Source organism: Sturnus vulgaris, chromosome 5 (assembly GCF_052056855.1).
Source record: "Sturnus vulgaris isolate bStuVul1 chromosome 5, bStuVul1.hap1, whole genome shotgun sequence".
Lineage (NCBI taxonomy): Eukaryota > Metazoa > Chordata > Aves > Passeriformes > Sturnidae > Sturnus > Sturnus vulgaris.
The window spans coordinates 10,000,207-10,024,303 of NC_142247.1; the positions used below are offsets into that span (position 1 = coordinate 10,000,207).

A 24,097-nucleotide genomic window follows, 5' to 3' on the forward strand; every position below is an offset into this window, starting at 1 on the left:
GGCTGCTAGAGAAGCCAGCGAGGTGGCTGCTATCAAAGTGAGCCTTCTGGTTCTTTCCTTTTTGCATGCCTCCAATACCTTCTGAATTTGTCTCATGAATTCATGCTGCCCACAAAGTGATTAAATCCCAGAAAGGAGCAAACCCTGCAATTTCTGCAACAGCAAAGGAAAGGTTGGTACCCAGATTCTCCTCTCCAGCTACATGACCACAAAAAGTAAAGGGCAGACAGGCCAGGGAAAATTAATTACTTCAGCCAAGTGACACTGAACAGGCAAAACTAACAGTGACTGTGGAAAGGAACTCCAGTTACGTGCTTAGACTGGTGAGCAATCCCATCCTAGATACTAGACAACAGCTGTGACCCCTAAAGCCACTTAAATTGCAAAATAAATTAATAAAGATCTTAGAAATAAATCCATGCCAATCCTTTTAATTTTAGTGCATTGCTAAGTATACCAGCACTTCACAAAACATGGAGAAAGGAAAATAAATGTCCGGAGGGTTGATGTGAAGGGACAGACACCTGTCACCAGGCAGGGTGAGAGAACACCTGCACCTTGGCCACGTGGCAAATGGCATCAGATTCTAGTACGGGGGAAAGAGGATGACTGAGCTTTGGGGTGCACAACTACCTCTGGAACTCCCTGCACAATTCTAGTCCATGCCTGGGGTGTGCTGGGAGGAGGTGACTGAAAAGTGCAGTGTGGGCCAAAGGAATCACTATGTCCAGCAGTCTGGAATCCAGGGGACCTGGTGTGGCCACACAATTGTCCCCTCGCCTTGTACCTCAGGCCTGCACCAGGAGCTGCACCTCGGATCACGCCCAGAGGACACCCAGGGATGCTGCCAGCACCGGTGCCCAGCTGGTGTGCCATAAGGAGTGGCTGTGACTGAAGCCCTGCCCACAGTGGCAGCACTTGGAAGGTTTCTGCCCCGAATGGGGGAGGGCAGAGCTGTCACTCAAGCAGGTCCCACCCTTGGCTGGCTGCTGCACTGCATCGTCCCTGCTCCTCCCAAGCCTTCTGGGACTGAGTCTCCGGGACACAGAAGGGACTCATCCCTGTCACAGCCTGGAGGAGAAGCTGCCTTCATGAGAAAGTCTCCACAGAGCTCTGCTGTCCCCAGGCCATCCCACTGGAGACCAGGCTTTCCTTAAACACCTCCAGCTGACTCCAGCTCTTCCATGAGCAGCCCCTTCCAGTGCCTAATCACCCTTCCAGAGAAGAAATTCTTCCAGATGTCCAACCTCAACCTCTCCTGGCACAGCTTGAGGCTGTTTCCTCCTGTCCTGTCCCTGTTCCCTGGGAGCAGATCCTGACCGTCCCAGCTGTCCCCTCCTGTCAGGAGTTGTGCAGAGCCAGAAGGTTCCCCCTGAGCCTCCTTTTCTCCAGGCTGAGCCCCTTTCCCAGCTCCCTCAGCCCCTCCTGCTGCTCCAGCCCCTTCCCCAGCTCCGTTCCCTTCCCTGGACACGCTCCAGCCCCTCGGTGTCCATCTCATAGCAAAGGTCTCAGAACTGGACACAGGATTTGAGGTGTGGCCCCAGCAGTGCCCAGCACAGGCTCCACAGGCTCCCTTGCACTCCCACATTCTCCTGTTGTCTCAGTTGTTCTCTTCACCTGGCACGCCCCAGCATCTCTTTGTATCACAACTGTCTCTGATTCCTCCCTCACATTTCTTCATTCCACCCCCAGAAGAAAGAGAAAGCTCCGGGGTCACCTTATTGTGGCCTTTCAATATTAATAGTTTCCTCTCCATCTTTCATGCAGGCTCCCTTCAGGTACAGCACAGGGTAAATCTTACCTGTCTTTTCAGAATTTGCCAATGTTTTAAGAACCCTCTGGGTTTTCAGGTGGGGTATTTTGGACTTACCCCTTGGCTTCAGTGGGTATTATTCTGCCAGCCAGCCCCGGCAAGACTGTGAGAGATGTCTGCCTGCATTTGAGTGCAATGCAGTTTCCTTGAGTACCAAGTGATGGCAGATTTGGAGTATATTAAATCAGTCCTTTCAACCTAACTGTTCCTACACGGGTTAAAGATGAAATTGTTACTCTTTCATACCTCTGATGCCATTTAAATGGCTTCAATTTAAAATGGAAAATCTCTGCTTCTGAGTATAATTAGTCCCTGAACCCAAGTTATCTGCTATCTGCTGTTCTTATCCAATTTCTGCTAAATCAAACTTTATTGACTAGACTTCTTGAGGAAGGGCTATTTATGATTGTGTCTACTTATTTAAACTAATTAAGTGCTATTGATTTAAAGCCTCTGCAAGTGGATTTAATTCCTATATCAGCTGTACCATGCAAAATACCCACAGTATTTATTAAGATTTCCATAGAATTTAGGGGGGTACCAGCACATTAAGTGACATGGGGCTTTCCAAAGGAGGGTGGGCACAGAGGATGCCTGTGATAGTTTGATTTCTTGCTTTCATATATGTCAAGGAACTTCTTGGGTTTAGTTCTTTCTTCAAACCCAGGAGCTAATCTACCACTGCTGTACAAATTTTCCTGAGTGATAAATACAGGGTGAATATTTTGAGTCTCTTTGGGTTTGTGCAGCATTCCCTGGATTTGACTCCTGTGAGCATCCCAGCATCACCATTGGAGCTTATGTTGTGCTGATACTCACCATGGCTTTTGAAGCCTTTCCCTGAGTCTGTGCCTCCCATGATAGATTCTCCATTCCTGTAAGTGTGGTCTACAATCACAGAAAATTAAATCCTCTACCTCTGAAAAATTCACTTCATTATCCTTCCTTGAAAAACAAGAAAATCCTCAAAACCAGGGAACCTGCTACAGTATAAATGCATCTACAATATACTACCCAAACCAAAATGCATGGAGTAAAAATAAACATGGAAAATCCATGTCTTTAATCCTAGTCTTAAGACCCCCTTTGATGCTTTTCCAATTGTTTGTTCATCACAATTTTTCAAGTGCTTCCAGGAAGCATTCATTCCAACAGCTATAGTCTGTGACCGTGCTTTGTGCAATTCCTTAGTTTCCTTGGAAATGTGGTGGGCTCTCTTTTTGTCCTGGAGATTTTGGAAAGCTGAAATTTGGGTCATATTCAATTACAAAAAGGCAAAACCCATGCAGTAAATCACACTAGAGTTCATTCTCTATAAAAGTGCTTCCCATTTGAGGGAATTGCATTAATACTGCTCTAGACTGAAAGTTGTTTGTGACAGGAAACACCATTTCACTTTGTATTTGCACAATATCTAAGTACAGCTGTCTCTGCCCAGTTCAAGGTCCCTAAGCTGCTGTGGTATAAATAAAACACAGTTGTAGATCCCCACCTGCTGGGTTTTTCCCATACTGCTGCTAAAATTAGACTGAACTACTGATTTTGAGAGGAAAAAGTTATTTTGTCTATAACTCCTGCTTGTTAAGGAAAGAAAGAACTGTATGTAATACTCGAGCTGATGCATTTGTTATCCTCTGGTGACCAGACCATTGAGATCTTGGACCACCTGCACATTCCAAATAGCTCTGCTGAGATGGAAATGCAACCACTTTGGCCTGGCTTGGAAGGGACCTCAAAGATCATCTAGATCCTGCCATGGGATCTTCATCAGGGAAGACAAGTTGCAACACAGCCTTGTCTCTGTTCTCTGTTTAAGCTCTGTGTAAGTGAAGGGCAAATGCACAGCTCCTCCCCTTGCTGTTGTTTCAAGTTTTATGATTTGGCTCAATTTTTCAGAGAGACTAACAAGAGAGAGGGATGATGAATTAGAACCAAGGCTATATAAAGGAACAACATATCCACTCTGAGCTGGAATCCCTGCACAGCCAGCTTAACGAAGTGCTTGTTCCACGACTACTTCTTGATAGAACTGAATGAGGGTTTGGAAGATGTTTCATCTCAAATTACTACAAAACATCCCCACATACAGCTACTGAAATGTCTAAACTGAAATGGGAATATATCTGGGAATGTGTTGAATTTATCTGGAACTCAGTGTCACATTACCATCCACAGTGCCTTATCCTCAACTGAGGAGGCACAAGCTAAGACAAAAGAAGTAACTGATCAAGCTGGAGAATTATTTCAGTCTATGCAACCACAAGACTAGTTTGATCATGGGTTACAACCCTGCTAGAGCCTTTAGGGCTTTAGGACAGAAAAAATGGTTAGCATGAGTTGGAATTGCAATTGTCATTGGATTTGTGTTTTTAAATGCTGGAATTAGCCTAGTTAAGTGGATAACATGCTTATTTATCCTTGGCATTTTCTACTTTTCTGTTTTCTCTCTTTCATAAAGAAAAATAAAGGTGAATGATGACTTTGGATTTCAACATTTAATCTCATTTGTGTTTTAATCTCGTTTTTGGGTGTGCTGAGAACCTAACTCCTTTCAACAGCTGTGGATTGAGGCAAAACTTGTCTTTTTTTTCCTGCAGAGTACCAGAAAATCCCAAAAGGTAACTGATGCACAGTGGTGTCTTTCCCATCATCACTAATGAATGATCATTTTTAGCCTTAAAAATTTTGGGCTGAAGACCTCTGTAACTTTTATAATATAATTAATTAATGTCTTATATGCAACCACATACAAATGTGATGTGATGTAACTCAGCTGAAATAATTATCCTTGTCTCACATGATTAAAAAATTAGGATGCAATCCAGATTAACAAGGCTAAAATCCTTTAAAGACTGCTGGGCCACCAGCAACATCAATCTTTAAATTCACAGATCCACATTAAGACCTCCTAAATGTCATCCAGGATTAATATTTCACATTGGCTGTCTCTTTTTCCAGAATTATCTTGCCATAATAAATTGTGTGATTAAGGTGTAATATGGGGTTATATGTTAATTCTTTTTTTATTTTTCTACCTGTTGACCTCCACACAGCTAACAGCTTCAGAAACTTCCACTCACAACAAAAACACCTCAATTACCTTCCTGAGTGCATAATTTCTTCAGATGCACTTTAATCAGCCAACTTTTTCAAAATTCTCTCCTGCTGTCATCGTAGTAACAACTTCATGAGTTATTTTATTTTTCTCTGATGGAAAGAAAATCCTTCTGAAGACTGACAGGTTAAAAGCAAAATTGGGCACATTAGTGCCAGTTTTACAGATCTGGAACTCCAGCTGCTACTCAAAAAATTGCCTTCAATTTCCTGTATTTTCAGATCATTATTTCTTCTACTTGTACCATTCTCTTGTTGTTATTATTGTTATTCGAGGTGAAGAAAATGGAGCCAGGACACCTCCAGATTTGTGATCAGCAGAGAAAGGGAAAATCCAGACAAAAGCTGCCAGGACCAACAGCTCTGGCTCGTCTTGGACTCCCAGGGGCAACCTCTACATAATATTTTAGGAAGGACAAAAACTCACCAATGATTCGTTTCTAACAGGAATGGAACATTTTAATAATGAACACCATAAACCCAACAGAAATACAAACATTCAACCATTGATTTCACAAGGGGATTCTGCCTTATGCAGAATGACATTAAACATCAAAAATTATGAACAGTACCCCTGAGTTTCCATGGAACAGTAGCAACTCTTACTGAAGCTCTGAAGCCTGGAGGCACAGGATTCTGAAATGCTCAGCTGATGGAAATTACACCTCAGAGATACCAGCACAAGATCACTCAAGGGATGTCCTCCTAATTTGGCTTAAATTAATATCCTGATGAGTTAAAACTAATCCAAAATCCCACACAGTAGACAAGACTGTGGGATTTTCAGTCTGTAGTCACACAGCAGAAGTGACATACTTGGCCCCACAGTTTTAGTTTTGAGACAGAATGTGACATTCTGTCAACAGTAAGAAGACTTGTTAAAAGAATCAGTGTTTCCCATCTCTAAAGTCTAAACTTTATTTTATTAATTACTAGGAGTGCATCCTTTTAACAAGGTAACATAAAAGAAAAAACAACTACAAACCACAAAATCAACCATGCACGAGCACAGCATCAGTTCAAGAGAAAGACTTTTTGGCAAAGGTACAAGCCTCAAAGTTTCTTTATCCCAGTTCAAAGGTAAAGGAGCATTTTCTGCACTTTTGAAGCTTAAAGGTCCTGAGACTACCCCAAGTCTGTCACTGATGGAACAAGGTAGATCAGACCAACATGTCTTAAAACTCTGCACTTTCCAACCCTGACAGAGGGTGGAATGTCAGAGTTTTAAGATATGTTAATGTCTGAAATATCAGAGTTCTACAGGGAAAAACTGGAAAGGAAAAAATTATTTCCTCTGCTGTTTTCACAAGATTATGCACCTGAGCCTCTCAGTGTTCATTATTCACCCCACTCCTACCCCTAATTAATACATAACAGCCAAAACCATATAACAATCCAAATAGGGTATGACAAAGTAAACTTAGGCTCACCTGAGTTCACCTTTGAACAAAAGAACAAATGCCCTATAAACCAATTTGGCTTTTCCTCATGAACTCTTGGTAAGCAAGGTAGACCTGAAAGGTGGTATTTTGTTGAGGGTTTTTTGGTTCGAGTTTTCAGTTGGTTTTTTGGGGAGAGGTGGGGGGGCTGTTTGTTTTAAACAAAAAGCAGAAAGTATTTTTTTCTATTTTGAGCAGTGCTGCTGGCCTGAGAATCAGTAAAGTCAAGGATACCTAATTTAAAGACTTCCTAAAGGAAGGAAGCTTTTGCAAACAGATTCTGGGGATAGGGGTGCTGTTAAACTGAACATCTCTACATAAGCATCTTGCTTCCCTCTATATAAATCAAACTTAACAGGAGATACTTATATCATCCCTGAGGACTTGATCATTAGTTTCAACTCATTAGGAGAGGTACAATTGACCAAGCTCATGCTGGAAGATGTATCAGGTAAAAATACACTCAAGTTTGATTCATTATCTTGTATATTAATGTGGCACTTCACTGCACCCCTCAGCAAAGTCATTCCTGGCCAAAATCCCTGCAGGCTACAGGGCAGGGATTTGATCAACTGCTGCATCTGAGTGTACAGTCAGCACCTTCACAGGTACAACAACTGCACCACCACAGCCCAGAGGTCCCCTGCCCCGAGTGACAAAACAGTCACACACGTTTACCCTGGACACGTTCACAGCACAACGCTGAGCAAGCTGCAGAAGCCACAGGATCTTGAGAGGTTGGGAGCTGAGGTGCAGGCAGAGCTCCAGAGGCAGATGAAAGGGATAAGGCACTGGCACCTTCACAGGAGAGGAGACTGCTGGGATTAAGAAGGGGGCAAGAAATGGATGCTGCAGCAGCCACCTGCTGTGCTAGCAGGAGTCCTAAGCTATAAACATTGGAATTCAGGAGAGCATTGCCTGGAAGCAGAATATTCAGTTGCTTCTGAATTTCCTGAAGCACCCGCAGCTGACTTTGCTGATTCAGGAGAAGCATATCCATATTTTCCCTCATTTTCTTCACTGTACAAAGGGAAGTGAATGTTATTGCCTGCTATGTAAAAACACGAGGCAGTTTAGAAGTAATTTTCTACTTACATTCTTCAGAAACAAGATAGCAGTGATCCATCTCACTTTCCTCTGCACCACACTGTCGCTCCTCTTTCTGATGCAGAGATGTAAATTCAGGTTGGTTTGCATCTAAAAGGAAGAGCCTGCAAGTCAAGAGCTGCAAGGTCTGCATTCCAAACATGGAAGCCTAGTAACAACTCTTCCTCTCATCCACATCTTAAATTCAAACTTCATTCAAGTCACACAGTGGTCCAAACTCAACTAAAACCAAAGATCGGGCAGGTACAGGGTTTTATTTATTATTTTCTTTTTTTGAGGGCTGGGGGGAGTGGGGGCAGCACAGGGAAAGAAGAAAGCAAGGGATCTGTTCAGGAAAAGGGAAATTGAGATTTAGTAAAAATATGTTTGTATTTGCACACTTTCTTTAGAAGTGGATTCAGTGTTAGACTAATCTGATACTGCTCAGTGTCTAACTGACAGGGCAAAAATGAAGCTTTTCTTCAGGAATTATGAACTCTTTCATCTTGTAAAATCCATGAAGAAAAAAAGACAAGGTTTAGGAGTGTAAGGTTCCATGCTTAGGGTTCCTCTCTGCATCTACAGACCGAGAGGCCTCAAACCCTACATTACTAATTCAGTTTTGCCATTCTATCACAAACTTGATTATAACTCCCTATTGTTAAAGTGAAAGGCTCTTGGTTTTGTTTGTTTCTTCTGGGAAAAAAAAAAAAAGTAAAACAACTCCAAACAAACCAACCACAGAAACCAAAGAAAAACCTCACACACAAAACACCTGCTTCTCATGCCAACACCTACAACAATTCTATGGGTGTCTAGGCAAGACCCAAGATATCAACTTAAAACATTTTTCACCAAGAATAAAAGGACTGCCCATGTAAAGGTACAACAGGGAAAACCACCCCACAATGCCAGTTTTTATCTCCGAGTTTCAGGTCATTACTAGAACACAAAATATTGCAAAATCCAGAAAATTCCCTACTTGAAACAATTACTTTGTCTGACAGCCTGTACTGTGCTAAGAATATTCCAGAGACTTTCCACTGCAGACAACAAGCTAGGATTCAATATCCACATATAAGAAAAATTAGCTGCTAGAAATGACCAAGGCACTGTTTACAGCCTTTGGAAGTCAAAATTCCTTGCATTTCCCTAATCTTAGCATTTTGGTGGCTGAGCACCACTGAAGATCTAAGGCTAGACACCAGGCAACAACACCATGAGGCTGGAATTAGTGAGATCTTTATTATTAGTGGGATCTGAGAGCTTTGGGGAATCTAGGGTAAGACTTTACCATATCAGGTGTTACCATTACCTTCACGGTAACACCTAAATTTCAATTTCAACTTTTTCAAGTAACTTCCTCAGATGGCAGAGATAAATGCATTATATTAGAGATGGGGGGGAAAAAAAAGTAACAAAACCAAATCAACCAATCCCCAAGACTCATATCCAGAGCAAAGAGGGAGAATTATTTAGGAAGAAACAGAGACCAGGAAATTTCATGTATTCCCTGAGATTCTACATAACTTGAAATAAACACAACTTCATTCAGTTACCTGCTGTGTGCTCACTGGCTCTCAGACGTTGGTGTCTGATGAAGTTTGAGCTCACACTGATGCTACTTCCATGCTCTGAATGCCTATTTGGCTTCTCATCTGTATGGACTCTCTGATGCTGCAGCAGAGCTGTGCTCCCACTGAAGTTCTTTCTGCATATGGTGCAGGAAAAGGTTTTCTTTTTCAGATGGGTTTTGTGGTGAGCAAGGAGGCTCGAGGCATGGCTGAAGGTTTTCTCACATTCCTTGCACTTGTAGGGTCTCTCCCCTGTATGAACTCTCTGGTGAACCACCAGGCTGGCCTTCCTGCCAAAGCTCTTCCCACATTCTTCACACACGAACACCTTTTCTCTCGTGTGCATTTGCAGGTGGGTCAGGAGCCTGCAGTGCCCCTTGAAACCCTTCCCACATTCTGGACACTTGAAGGGCTTCTCCTCACAGTGCAGTTTCTGGCCATCAGCGCTGAGGATGAGTTTCCTGGAGTCTGTTTTTTCATGAGGGGAATCATCACAGGCTGCCTCCCTCTCTGGGCTCTGGGCTCCACGTACCTGAGGTACCTCCTCTTGTTTCAGGTCTTCAGGGAAGCCTTTCTCCTCCTCATTATCCCTCAAAACGCAGTCCCCTGATGGAGTAAGAGACCCGTCTTAACACTCCTCTTTCCCTAAGGCAGATAAGCTGCTCCTTGCAAAATAACTCAATTTTTTAGGCACACCTTCAGCTTACACCAGACTCCCTTTCCCCAAAGAGGAATGGAAATTCTGAAGACTGAGACAAGAAGGAGAAAAGTGGCAAAGGGAATAAGAGAAAGGTAAGAAATGTTCCTCTTCTCTTCCTTCCTCTCCCCATGTCCTTGTACTTCTTCCCTTCAGAGAATGGCAAAAGGAAGACTGCCGAGATGAAGGGAAGGAAAGGAACATTCTAAAGCATCTCACCCATCCCAAATATCTACTTTGAGCTATTTGCTCCCACACACTTAACTCAAAAGCTTTCCAGCCTGCTAAATTATCATTAACACACTGCTTCAAAGTTGGACATTTGGGTGGAGATCCTTCAGGGAAAAAAAAGCCCACGTAACCTTCATTATGCAAGGCCAGCAGGCAGATTTAGGTTGTTTCTCACTTGTGCCAGTTCATGTTCACCAAAAAATAGTTAAATTATGTCTTTTGTAGGTTAGCACACCAGGTTTTTTTCTCTATCACAACAACAGTTGTAAGTACTGTAAGGATAATGCATCAGAAGTCAAAGGGCTCTTTCTTGATTAAAAAAAAGTCAGCTAATTCCCAATTAACTGTTACGATCTCTTTTCATAGCTTTTTCAACATTTACTTTCCTTGCAATGACAAGCTAAATAAGTTGCATTCTGAAGAAACTCACCACATTCAAACATGTCTTCTTCTTTCCTAAAGAATGCAACCCATTTATTTCACAAATGTGTATGTACCATCATACACCCCACAGTAAGCTCTAGGTCTCTTATCCAGATGGATAGATCGTTTATTTACAGCTGTTCAGCATTAACAGAATTATAAGGATCACCTAATAAACACTTAGCCAAAGTTGATTTTTTTTAACAACTTCAGGTGTTTACTATTAATTCAAGCAGAGGATTTAGCAATTAGCATCTGTAATGTAGCATTAAAATAGTACTCACACGTTTAACACAATAAAGTTTGTTTAATCCACTAACAAAACCAAATCTACGTTCAAGATAAAATTCTGCAGGGCAATTTCAGCCCTACCTCTATGATACAAAGGAACAAAATTCTTAAATAACATCGCCACGAAAAGGCAAAAGGATCTGTTTACATGGACACGGCTACCAACATCTAAATAGCAGTAATAAAATAAGCAAACCTGCTGAGAGAGGGAGTCTTCTCTCTTACATTAAGGAATTACACCCAAGAGGGAGCTTTCTCCCAGAGGGATGAAGAAGGCTCTCTCTGGCAGGAGCACTCCTTCCTCACCCTACAACCACGAGGCCGATGGTTCCCCGAGAGCCTTGACAGTGCCAGGGAACCACAGAACCCTTCGTTCCCACCCACACACTTCGGATGCAGCTCCACAACTCCCTTAGACCCTCCTCACCTGCGAGAAACCCTGGAAAAGGGAATTGTGCTGTCGTTCCTAATGAACTGAACTGTCTTATTTTAGAGAAAGTGCTGGAGAAAGGAGCAGAAAGAAACCCAGAACGCCACTGCAGCCTTGTCTTTAGCCTGGCCTGGCATCCCGGGGATGGAATGCCGGCACCACGCTTCCCTGCGGGATTTAACTAGCACGAGTTTACATCTCACCTGGAGACCCTGCAGCATCACTCCTCCCGGGGCTCTGGAAAACGGAAAGTGTGGACTCCATTGCAGGCTCCATCTAGGAGAGGAGAGGACAAGGAGCGTGGAGCCTTTCCCAGTAGACAGAAAGGGATCAGGAGGGAGGGGCGGGCACTGGCACAGACACCGCGGCAGTGCCCGGCCTAGCAGCGGCAAACCTGCCCCTGGCCCCGAGCCCGCCGGGACAGCCAGGGCCGCTCTACACAAAGACCTGGGTGAGCCTTGAGCTTCATCCACAGACCAGCGTGATATGAAGCGCCTCTTCCTAAGCTTAGCCTCCCTGGAAAGCACCAACGAGGCCCTCTCACCGTGCTAGCCTTCCCGGCCACGCTTTAATGCCGGCCCTGGGCGCTGGTTCCTTGGCGGGGCCCGCTCCGCCCTCTCCCAGCCCTGGGCCCCGCTCCCTGAGGGCTCCGCAGGGCCTTGGCTTCGCCCCGCAGTGCCGCCGGCTCCTCCCGGCACACCCTGGAGCTCCTGCCCGGGGGTCAGGGCCGCTCCCCTCAGCACCGGGCTCGCCTGGGGTTCGCCCTTGGGCACCGGCACCCCTGGGAACGCGGAATTGCTTCCTGCGGGCTCCATCCCCGCTGGGCACCTGGCAGGGTCAGCTCGGCCATGGAATGGCCATGGTGCTACCGCCTGCTCCAGCAGCGTCAGCCCAGAGCACACAGAACTGCGTCCGGATGGTTCTGGAATATCCCCAGTGAGGGAGACTCCACACCCCTCTCTGTGCAGTCTGATTGAAGTTCTGCCTCACCTTCAGGTGGAACTTGTGCCCATCAGTTCCTGCCCAGGTGCCATTCCCACCATATGCAATGAAAATAATATCTCCCCAGTACGATAAAAAAAGCACAAGAATGGGATGCCCAAAGAGGTAATGAAGTCTCTATCCTTCAAAGTTTTTAAGGCCTCACTTGACAAAGCTCTGAGCGACCTTGTCTGAACTCCATATTGAGTAAAAATTCCATATTGCCTTGAGTAGGAGTTTGGATCAGAAACCTCCTGGGGTCCTTTCCCACCTGACTGGTTTTGTGAGTCTGTGAAACAGAATGAGAACTCCTCACCTGATAGGGATATCCATTATCAGAGTGCCTTGGGAACCTCTGCAAAATAAACTTGGAGAAGACATTGTCCAAACTGATTCTGTGAGTGGAGAAGAGCTACTGCAGTGATCCACTAAGCTTGTGCTGACACAGCCTTTCCTCGTGCTGGATCCATATTCCAGAGGATCATTGCCCAGACCTGGAAAGGCATGTAAAAAATCAGGGGCTATTGCTGGAAATGCTGTGGGCTACAGAAAATCCTGACTGATTGTCTGGAATACCAGAAAGGTGGTACCTTTGGCATCCAGGAGAGACTGAACATTCTCAAAAGGTGACATAACAGATTTAAAGGACAAGAAGGACACAAAAGGCTGGGAAAACCTCGTCCCCTACTCCTCCCCTAACAAACTAGGTGCAATTACTAACAAACACCTAATACATGCTACTGGAACTGGGGTAGGACAGAGAAACAACAGACCATACATATTTTGAACAGACTCCAGTACCTTTGTTAATTCCCTATAAATCATTATCACCATGCCCAGAGAAATAGCAATTCTAACTCATGCCCCTCTACTGTAAAAGCTACATTTTAGGGACAAAATTGGAGCTATCTGTGGTTAAGAAAACAAGCCTAAGGACCAGAAAGATATTATTACCTCAAACAAGCCTGGGGGCCAGAGAGACATCAGTGCCTCTACCCAGAGATACATTATAAATTCAAGCAGCATGGCTACTGACTGCTTTATCCCAAAACAGAGTAAGTAAAACCAAAATGCAATTAGTACAAGTTTTTTTTTTTTCCACTTTCTTGAGCTGCATGTTGGGCACCAAAATATTTGTCTTCATTTGAGACAAATTTGGGAGGAAACGTCCAAAAGGTCCTCTGAAAAGTCAAATTCCAGCTAGCCACTCCCCCAGCTGCTTCCGGAAAGATTTCCTTGGAGAAAGTGGGAAAAAACTGTTTATTTAACAAAGCAAAGTATTCACAAGCAATAATATTAAACAATAAAACATCTTGCTGTTTCGAAGAGATGGCAAATCCACAGAGTCCTTCTGTGGGTGTGGCTCTGTCTCCCCGAGTCCAGAGCTGGCCTCTGGGCTGTGGCCATGGGGACCCTGGGTGATGGTCTGGTGTCTTGGACTGGAGAAAAGCTGGAAGAAGTCCTGGGAAACTTTTTGTCTTGGCTAATGAACAAGAAGCTAGCTTAAAAGCAAGGGAAAGCTCTCTGTTCTCTCTTCCTGCTGCAGGGCTGAGAGGTGGGAAAAACCGAGAGAGCTGAGGAGAACAGAGAGCTTTATATCTGTGTTTTTGTAAACATGGGTGGCAAAAGTTTCCTCCACTCTCCCGCCTTCGCTGGGCCAAATTTAAAGCTACAGGACCCATTTCTGGACAAAAAAACAGACGATGGGGATACTGGACCATACAGTCACCCCAGGACACTGATCTAGGCACCCCAAAGAGGAGCATAAACCTTCTCTCTTCTGTGCTGGAGGATGGTGCAGTGCTAGCCCAAGAACAGAGAAATAGAGAACAGCCTGAGTTGGAAGGAACCTTAAAAATCATCTCATTCCATCCCCCTGCCATAGGCAGGGACCTTCTACTATTCCAGGTTGCTTAGAGCCCCATCCAACCTGGCCTGGAACACTTCTAGGGATGGAGCAGCCACAGCTTCTCTGGGAAACCTGTGCCAGGGCCTCAGCACCCTCACAGGGAACAATTCCTTCCCAATATCCAATCTAACCCTGCTCTGCGTCAGTGTGAAGCCATTGCCCCTTGTCCTGTCACTCCAGGCCCTTGTCAAGAGTCTCTCTCCATCTTTCCTGTGGGCTCCCTTCAGGAAGGCCACAAGGAGGTCACCCCAAAGCCTTCTCTAGACTGAACAATCCCAATTCTCTCAGTATCTTCTCATAGGAGAGATGCTCTAAATTTGTTTGGGGAACATTAAATATCTGGAGATTAACAGATCCTGGGCACTCTTTAGAGGTAAAAAACTCATAAGGCAACAAGACCTCTGGGCCAGTGCTGGCTTTCCAGCTGCATCCTTCTGGCTCATTGCAGTTGTTATTAAGGATTGTGGAGGGACTCACAGTCCGTATTTCCCAGTTCCAGAAGCTGTCCTTCGCTGTGCCAGCCCTTTTGTGCCCTGTGGGATCATGGCTGCTCCTTTCAGACCTTCTCTGTGTTCGTGCACACACCAGGGCCCTGGGGCAGCTCTTTGACAGTGATACCCTGCAGCTGAGGGCACAGGTTTAAGTCCCGTGTGCTTTCAGTAGTAGCCATTCCTTGGTGCTCCCCTAAACTAAGGTGATTATTTTGTTTAACTTCTGGATTTCAGGCCATTCCCCCTTGTTTTTCAGGATTAATTGTGGTTTGGGAAGAGCTGGACTCCATGATCCTTGCAGGCCCCTCCCAACTTGGGATATGCTGTGATTCAATTACGTGACCTTGTTTTATGGCAGTCTCAGGTGCTGCTCATTGCTTGAGCTTTTTCCTTTCTGCACTTGTGTGCTTTGGAGGATAGAGGTATCCCATCCACAGTAACAGCCAGTATTTTGCAATGAAACAGGTATATTTTCCCTGGACTTCTTAGTCCATGATTTAGATGTGAAGGAGCTCGTTGCATTAGATGCTCTTGGTTGTCAATAGACCTTTATGCAGCATCCTAATAAATCACATTCCAGCAAGGTCTGTTCTTCCCTGCAGGGAAAAATGGAAGCCTGGATTAACTAACTTCAACATATTGGAAGTTGGTGAAAGCAATAATATTACCACTATCTAAATGAATCTGGCCTGTAGAAACTCAAGTGATGAGTGTCATAGAAAAGTGAATTAAGAAATGAATGATTTTCTTGGCCCAGCAGAGCTTGAACAGTGTGGCATGAAAGCTTGTAAGACCACCAGGTAACAGAGGTGCAAAAAAATGGATTGTGAAGAGTTTTTTCATTTATCCCTCAAGTTTACTAAAGAAAGCAGGGGCTCTTCATGCAAAAATAATGTGTAAGTAATAAAAGAGCCTGTTACAATACATGAGGAGGTTAGAACACATTGCTATGGCATTTTATAATTTTAAATTCTTGATTTTGGGAAACTAGTAATATTCATTTATATAAAATACTTTCAAGACTGTATCTCAAATTAGACAAGTCCATATTAGATGTTCGTGGAAGTTTTTAATTTGAAAGACTCACTAATTTAAGTAGAAGCTTTGGGTTTCAATTTAACAAGAATATTCTGAGTTTTAACTAGCCCTGCCCCCTGCTCTGCTCAGAGCCTTCTCACCTTGAGACCAAGGTTTTAAAGAGCCTATTCTCTATCCCAGCATTCATATCTTTAATGAATCCGTTGAATCTTCTCATCTGGGGTTACATATAATGTAATTTCCCAGGTTAACACTGAATTGCAAGTAAGTATTGTGATTTTCTGTCAGGTTTTGCATTAATTTTGTAGTGTTCTTGCCTCAGCTCCTTTGTCAGAATGATCATGTGAGATAAAAACCTTTTAAAGCACAGACTGTATGCCATCTCCAACTCCTCTGCTTTTAACAATGCCTCTCACTCTATTGTAAGAGAAAATTGGATGTGACATAATTTGCCCATGGAATTCCACACTATGATTGTTTTCCTTTTTAACTGCTGTGTGACTGCTGAATATTGTTCTTGTACCGAAGTCAGGCTCACTAAAAATAGTTTCCAAGTTCTTGTCCTTTTGTATTTCCTCTGTCTTCCCCAACCTTGTCCATCTTTCCTGAGCTCTCCAGGATATCTACCAGCCTACCTCAGCTTGCTCCAGCCTATAGGTGACATTAAAAAAATGTAAATTAAGTACTCTGTAACCTTTTCTCTGTCTGCTCTGAGTTCTTAGCCTTTTGATGCTGTTCTTGTGTTTATTATATAATGCTAATCTTCCTAGCAAAGACGCAGATCTTTTGGTTTTGGTTGGTTGGTTGTTTTTATTTCTGTCGTCTTCCAGTCAGCATTATAGAATGTTTTTGGACTGATCTATGTTCCAGTTACTTTGTTGCTTGGTTGTGCTTTATTTTTTATAATACATTATTTTATGTAATCTGACCTACTTGTCACATCCTGTGCCATTCCTGTTCATAATTTCAGACCAGTATGGAAATTTGTGGCCTGTCAGATTTACTCTCTTAACCTTTTGTTTCCCTTTCTCTAGTTGGAGACAGTACATTCTTTAGCAGTATCTTAAAGGACATTTAAGTGCACTAGCTGTTCTCCAGGGATTTACCTGCCTTGGGATCTTACTGCTGGTTCTCTGAGACTGCAGACACCTGATTTCTGGAAATACAGTCCTTTCTTTTTTGGTGGGTATCCAGTTCTCACCATTTCTTCAGCAGAAGTGAGGAACAGGATTTTGCCTTGCTTTTTGTGCCCTGGGGCAGTGGATGTTGCCTGGGATCTTTGCTCTCAGTATTTTGTCTCACTTCTGGTAAGGCAAAATCCTTGTATTTCACAGTTATCACAGGATCACTGATGTTGGAAAAGACCTCCAAGGAAATAAGCAAAACTTGTCAATGTTTCAAATCCATATTCATCACAGGACATAGCACTTCCAAATAAAATGCCAAAGGCTGTAATAGAGCAAGCTGTAAAGAAAAACTTCTCAGCAGATAAATTCTTGCTTTACATACCAAAATATTATTTTGTATTGCTCATTGACTGATTTTATGCTAAGGCTAAACAGTATCTTAATTAGAAGAAATATTAATAGAAGCTAGTTGGAATTTACTGCATATTAATTTCTAGCTAATTCCTTTGCTTGCTTTCACATTCTATATTGTCAGTAACCATGAAAATGAAGACTAGGAAAAAATTTAATTGTTTTTCTGGAAATATTAATGTCATTCTAATGCCAAAGATTAAAGAATGAATAAAATAATGTAAATGTTGCTTTTATTATCCCACCACTGGGACCGTCATCAGATACCTGAACTCACATCATCTCTCCCAGCTTTGACTGCAGAGTGCCAAACCTGAGCCTCACTTGTCTTTTCAAGCTAATTTAACTCATTAGTCTCCTCACTGCTGAATTTGCCTTTGCTGAGTAAATCTTAGTTTATTTTTTTGGCAAATCCTACATGGTAGCCATTTATTTACCAATAAAGCTTTCCCAGAGGTGTTAAGTGGTGGCAAACTTCCCAGAGACCTCCACGGGCAGCTGACATTTCTCTTTCCCCAGACCAATTGTCACATCAGCCTCAGCTGGGGGGGAGTAACAAAATGTGCTAAAATGATCAATAATCATGGATTGTGCAGAGACGGCACAAATTCCCCTTAAACTCAGTGTTGCATAAACACAATCACTGTTGAACAAGTTAATGCTATTCAAACTTTCAAGCAGCCAGTTTTATTTGTTACTCTACAATTACAATTGTCTTTTTACTGTCTGTAGTTGTAATTTTTCGTTCATTCCTCAGGTTCCACAATGCCTCCATTTTTAAAAGCCTGAGGCAAAGAGAAAGATATATTTAAATTCACCTGCCTCTCTGCAAGATTGTGCCACGGTATAAACTTTCTATTACTTTCTGCTCAAAACCTACCTGCCAGAGGCACTGGGGTACCTGCCTGAGTTTTTGGAGCTCTTCAGTGTCTTGCACAGCAGTAACAAATGACAGTGGCAAAGGACCTGTGTTATCAGTAGCAAAATATCAGTCTTTGTGGGCCTCAAATCTTGCTTATTTACAGCTCCAAATACAGTTAAAACTTCTTTCTACAAACATTTTTGCTGGCATTTTCACCAGCTCCGATTTCTCTGGCCAGTTTCTATACATTTAATCCAATGCTTCATTTATTGCAGCAGCTTTGCCCAGGTTAAGCCAGTGGTCCTCAAGGGTTTGTATTCTCTGGAGTGGATATGTGACCTGCAGTGTATCAGCTAAGGACTTGTCTTACATTACATCATTTTCCTACCCCCCTATTTTTGCTTCCCTTAAAAATGCAATTTCCCTCGTTTATTTAATAGATTATTTGCCTTGATAATACTGTGCAATTAGAATGTCAGAAGAAAAGCTTTAAATATTGAAGTCTGCAGGTTGACCTCTAAGTCTGTTCTTTGGAAAGAATTTGAACTTTCTTGCTGATGGCTTTAATTCACTGATGCATCTTAATGGAAAACTGCTTTTTTTTTTTTTTCCTCCATAAAGATCACATTTACATATAAAAAAAGGAAAGTGATAGTTCAAGGAAAGATTAGCTAACAAAATGAAAGTGATATCTTTGAGGTATGCCCTGGGTTTCAGGACTGGAAATAATTTTCATTAAGAAAAGGATCATGATAATGGAGTGTCTTTTCCTCTCATTCAAGTCTGCTATATTGCAATAAAGTGAGAAATAATTACTAGACATTATCTACTCTTGCTTGACAGAAAACTAACATAATGAGGTGAGGTCTCTATACTAAACTACTCTATACGAAAACTAAAAATCTGGAGTAATATACTCAGGTACAAACGGGATGTTGAATTCGAGGAAGTTGGCTGGGTTACTCCCCATTTCCCTTTGCTGCAGACCTGTTCCCGTGAGCTTCCACAGGGCATTCATCACAGCAGGACCTCCCAGTCTTCTGTATCAGCGTTAAAAGCCTCACTGTGGCAGCCTTTAAAATTTGGGTTTCCCTCCTGTAGGTGGGGCTGCTGTTCCAGTGCCAGCTGTGCTGCAGATGTGGGCAGATGTGCTGGAGAAGCAGCCTCTGCTCAACTGCGATTGCCAGCAAGTCACCACCTCGTCTAGCAAACCAAGAAATGCACAGTGACCATAGCTTTAAAATATTTTGTTTTATTAAATGTTTCAAATAACATAAACATCATATTAACAGTTTTATGGCTGAGGTTCACATAATTTGTGGTTTGATAATTTTATCTGAGAGCTCAAAAGGTTATGCCTTAACATTAGAAACTCTGTAATTAAGATTTATAACAGGAAGTTGTCTCATAGCTAACAAGAGGATAGAAATAGCAGATAGAACCGTAGAAACTCTGGACAGTGAGAGAGTACATATTTTACTATAAACCAGGGTCTGCCAAGATCATGTAAGGACAAGAAACCTTTTGTAAGTGGCTTTATCTTCATCTGAAAAAACAATTCATAGTTGGCTTTTAAGCAGTAGAGAAAAGTGGGATAATACATCTTTAATTTTTCCCCAAATACACTTTATTTTTTGGATTTTAGTTCTCATTAAGTAAATCTGTACCACCTTCATACCAATATTTAGCACCATGTAATGGAGTGTTCACCACTTACCTTCTGGGGAATGTTATTTGCTCTGTGCTGGAATAAGGGGTCCAATTGTACTAAAATTGTACTGAAAGTTCATCCTTGTTTTCAGCGGTAGAACGTCAACGCTGGAAGAGCAACAGCATGCTTTCAACCATGAAGCTGTAGCTTATTTACAAACAAAAGGATGCCCCCCTCCCTCTTTTCCCAGTTGCTTATTTGTGATAATGACTCGATTAGCAGCTACAGGTTAGGTTCCCTTTACACTGGAAATGAGGGTATGTTTTAATTGCTTCCTTGTGAACTGAAGTGGAACAGGGCATGCCAAACAAACACAGCCTGGCACTTCAGGATGAGCTCCACTGCTTTTACCATGTCTGTTTGGTGCTGGAAGATGCAGCTGTACACACAGGCAGATGTACTCATGCTTCCTTAGAAAATGTAAAAGAACACATTTCTGCAGGAGGTGGGTAATGGGCCAACAACCTGTGATTTATCAGTGGTCTGTTAGCCCTCCCTCCCTACTGTGGAAGAATTGTTTCTTAACAAGGAACAGAGGAGGGTGGAGGGGTAAGAAATCTTATTTTTTTAGTAACAGACATGCTGAAGATAAATAACTTTGGTTGTCATTCAAAAGGCAGTTAAACACAGATTAATTGTAGGGATTTGTTGTGGTTGTTTTGTTTGTTTTGTTATCGCTGTTTAATTAAAAGAAGATACTTGATATTTATGAATTGCAAGCTTCTGCCCATTGCTGATGGTGAAATGATACTTAGTGTTTTCTTTCAGATATTTTCCCCAAGGCTTGGGTTTCTTCAGAGCACAAACAAATCCACTGAGGAGCACAAAGTAAACCACAGAACATCAGCCACTGCTTGAAGTGAGAACAAGTTCTTATGCCCAGCTCCTTGTGATGACAGTCACAACGGACACTCAAGGGCTACTGCCACACATCAGCCCCTGCACTGAGGCTTTCTGAAATAGGTTTCTGCTTCAGACAATCAGCTGGAAACATCTCAAGCCGCAAGAAAATGTATTAAAGATTCAAGTTCCCCTGCATGTTACGTGTGTGTTAAGACAAGCTAACAGCTTGATCTGCCCCAGGCAAGGCCAGAGCTCTGGAGCCAGCTGCTGGCAATGCTGTGTGGGCTATGCGAGGTCTTCAGAAGAGCAGACACCATCTGTTTTTCTAACCCAAACAACGGCTGTTTTTTTGGGGCTGAGTAGCTTTACTGCAGCTATTTCCTTCAGCAAAATGCTGAAGAGCCTTAAAATGTCACACTACCCTGTTCTGAGTGCAGCACCTTTTTGTGTATTCAGAAAACCAGGTCTGGATATGTTCAAGCGAGCAAAAAATACACCTCAGACTTGTGGGGACAATACAGCCTGTGCACACAACTGTGAATACCTGAAGGCATATTGTGAGGAATTCCTGGCATGAGTAGGGAAGGGAAGAAAAGGTGGGACACTTCACTCTCAGGAGAGCTGACTGATGTCCGTGTGGCAGCTCTGCACCTTTGACTTTTCTGAGAACCAAGCTTTTGTCTGTTACGTGCACAGCCCAAGACTTATGATCCCTACTGCTCCTTCTCTTTGTCTATAAGGCAGGCACTTTAAAAAGACTTTCAGGATAAGTGTTGAAATGATTTCCTAATGTTTGAGTGGAAGTTTGTTTCAAAGTGATCTACAGTCTCGGTTTCCTTTGTTTTTTAGCCTTTCCTATGAGGACTGCAAGCTGCCTGATGACCCAATTATGTAACTGAGGGAATGCACTCCTCCTGGAGGAATCCCTGCAGCAACCTGCCTCAGCCCCACCAAGGCAGCAAAGTACAATGCCACAACCTTCAACAAAATATTGCTGTGGCAGCACTGGGCAGGGGACGTTGGTCTCCAGCCCCTGAACTCACAGCTCCAGGTTTCTCAGGTGCTGACACCTTGCACAGCGTGCCCTGAAGCTGGAAAACACACACCCAACAACCAGTTTCGCTACAGAAAGCACATTTCCAAGGCAAGAGCTTCAGAAATTTGCACCTCTGTAAACTGGGTGCTTTACCTATTTAAGCACAGATCAAAAGCAGTTTGTGACAAACACAGAGCCGTGACATCCTGGACACCACATTTCTGGTCAGGCTCTGCTGCAGGCATCCTTTGGCAATTGCTTGGAACCAGATCTCTGGGGCACAGGGGCAAGATTAATTCCTAGAACCTTTAGAAAGATTTCTGAATCAGCTTGAAGTGCTCAGATATAAATACACTGTCATAATTTGCTCTTACCTTCACTACCAAAACCAAGTATAATTTTTGAGAAATGCCAGGTTTGTAAATTCTCTGCTCTTCTCAGCTCACAGAAGAGCAACTGTGTCTCTTTGTTGTGTTTTTTTGTGTATTATTTACTTTTTCAGACAGCTGGCATGACACAAGACTAGAGAACTGGGTGCTGCATTGAAGACTGATCATCTTAAACGTGGTTGTTCAGTGTTATCTGAATAAAAAATATTTCAGTGTAAGATTTGACACTGCAAGTCTGACAACACAGTAAATTTGCTGCAGTTGTTGCACCAGCTACTTTCAAGAAGGCTCTCTCTGCCCCCGCAGGAATTTACAGTTCACAAGAAACAAGGATCTCCAACAGCCGTGAGTATTAGGAAGGTCCTTGACTTCCTTTCTAAATTGCAATTTAATTCTAAAACTCTGAAAAATCAAGTTTCGAAAATTTTAAACTGCAGGATAAAGTGCGTTACCTTCACATTTGCATGACTGTTCTTACAGAGAAGTCAAAGAATCACGGAGCTGCTTAGGTCAGAAAAGACCTTTAAGATCATTAAATCCAATATTAACTTGTTCTCAATAAAAACAAGTTTCAGACTTTTTAATTCCTCCTGACAGGAGTGGCAGCAGAACAGGCCCAATGATGTTTCCTCCGTGTGTGTCTTTACACTTTCCTTGCCAGTGAAAATGATCAGCTGCAATGTGATTTAGCTGTAATGGTGATTTAGCTGTAATGAAAGCCCAGTATCAGGCTGATTTTGAGCTACAGGGAGAAAGATTTCCTCCTGGGAAAAAAAGACCTATATTTCAAAATTAATGATGAGTTTCTGTATTTTTCTTCTAATTTTTATCAAGTCTTCTCTTCATTCTCAGAGTTAATACAGCATTTTTCAAGACCCCAAAAATGTTCCAAGCAAATGTGATAAATGCAAGACCAGGAATTTTTTAATAGACTGAAACCTTAACCACAGGGAGAAAAGAAGACCTCTCTGTAAGAAAGCAGCTTGTGAGTGAGCAGAGTTAACAGAGGTGCATGAATTCTATGTGTGTCTTCAGGTATGGCCTGAAAGCATCAGTCCTCAACAGCAATACAAGACAAGATCTGAAAACTATTCCTTGTGTTCACTGGCCTCGTGTGACTGATCTTTCCTCCTCCTAAGTTTAGAAAAACTGAGAAGGTGCAATCTTGTTTTTCAATAAGGTACCATTTCACTAAATGAAAATGAAGGAACAGCTGCTTTAGGAAGACCTCTTACAGTTCCATTTCCTTGGCTGGGTCTTCTCTGGTGGCATCCTTGTCTTCCAAGGTCATGCTTTAAATTTGAGGAAGAAGATGGGATTAAGATAGCCTAGGGAATAGTACATGGGAAGACAATGACTTTGGTTAATCCTTACTCTTGTACATCAGACTCTAGATGTCTAGAGGGGTCCCAGTTTGACCTGTTCCTAAAGCTTCAGTTATGGCTTTAAAAATTGGCCTGGTCCTGTGGAAGAAAGACCACCATGTATGAAAGCATTAGTTAAAATTAAAAAGGTGAGCATGTAACAGTGTACAATAAATGCCAGCTGCTGTTGGAGGGAGTGGATTTTTCTGCTACTTTCAGACCCCGATGCCCACAGTTGCTGATTAGAGGAGATGGAGGTCCTTCTGGAAGAGGCTGGTTGCTGATGGGTGGCTTCAGTGCCTGAGGGTGCTGGATGCCCTGAAGTAGGACAGGAACTTGTAGCAGAGGCTCACCACAAAGTACCAGATGTTTCGAGCCATCTGCGACCTCGCGATGAAGATGCGCCAGATGATCACGAGGAGGGTGGTGTTGAACGCGTATCGGATGTTCCTCAGCCTGGGAAAGAGGCAGCTTATCAAGAAAAACACAACAACAAGCTCACCAGCCCTCTGCATTTCCTACAGGCAATTCAGGAATAAATCCTATTTACAAGTGGCCCTTGGGCTTTTTGCCATTCCTGTTTTAGTGGAAACGCTGTGCTGGAGGTCCTTGGTCTTGCCAAGGACTGTGCTGAAGCTGGAGCACAGTGAATAGTTCATGGGGTAGGTAGACCATCTGTACTGGAATTCTCTCTTGTTCTGTACTCTCATTTCAAACCAGAGCAAAGTCACATGGGGAGGTTTTTCTTTAGGACAGTCTGTGTCCAATACTTTCTGCTTTGGTTTCATATATTGGCTATTTCTCACTTTGCAAGATTTGAGGCAGGCTAGAGAACCT

At 42.9% G+C, this 24,097-nt stretch overlaps 2 protein-coding genes across 7 annotated transcripts in view; both read right to left on the reverse strand.

Moving 5' to 3' along the window:
* Window positions 1-5,364: 5,364 nt before the first annotated feature.
* On the reverse strand, window positions 5,365-11,374 carry LOC148223546 (uncharacterized). Its single transcript, XM_088166053.1, has 5 exons — window positions 11,302-11,374; window positions 10,452-10,514; window positions 9,012-9,632; window positions 7,462-7,563; window positions 5,365-7,386 (listed from the first exon to the last, which is right to left on the reverse strand). Exons 1-5 carry the CDS (start codon window positions 11,372-11,374, stop codon window positions 7,031-7,033), a joined length of 1,215 nt encoding a protein of 404 aa, XP_088022179.1. The 3' UTR covers window positions 5,365-7,030.
* Window positions 11,375-19,153: 7,779 nt separating this feature from the next.
* FAR2 (fatty acyl-CoA reductase 2) overlaps window positions 19,154-24,097 on the reverse strand; it is a 120,496-nt gene continuing 115,552 nt past the window's right edge. For all 6 annotated transcript variants that reach the window (XM_088164826.1, XM_014880831.2, XM_014880839.2 and 3 more), the window contains one exon: window positions 19,154-23,716. In XM_088164826.1, the coding sequence (XP_088020952.1) occupies window positions 23,554-23,716 (163 nt within the window). In that variant the 3' untranslated portion in view covers window positions 19,154-23,553. The remainder of the gene's footprint in view (window positions 23,717-24,097) is intronic.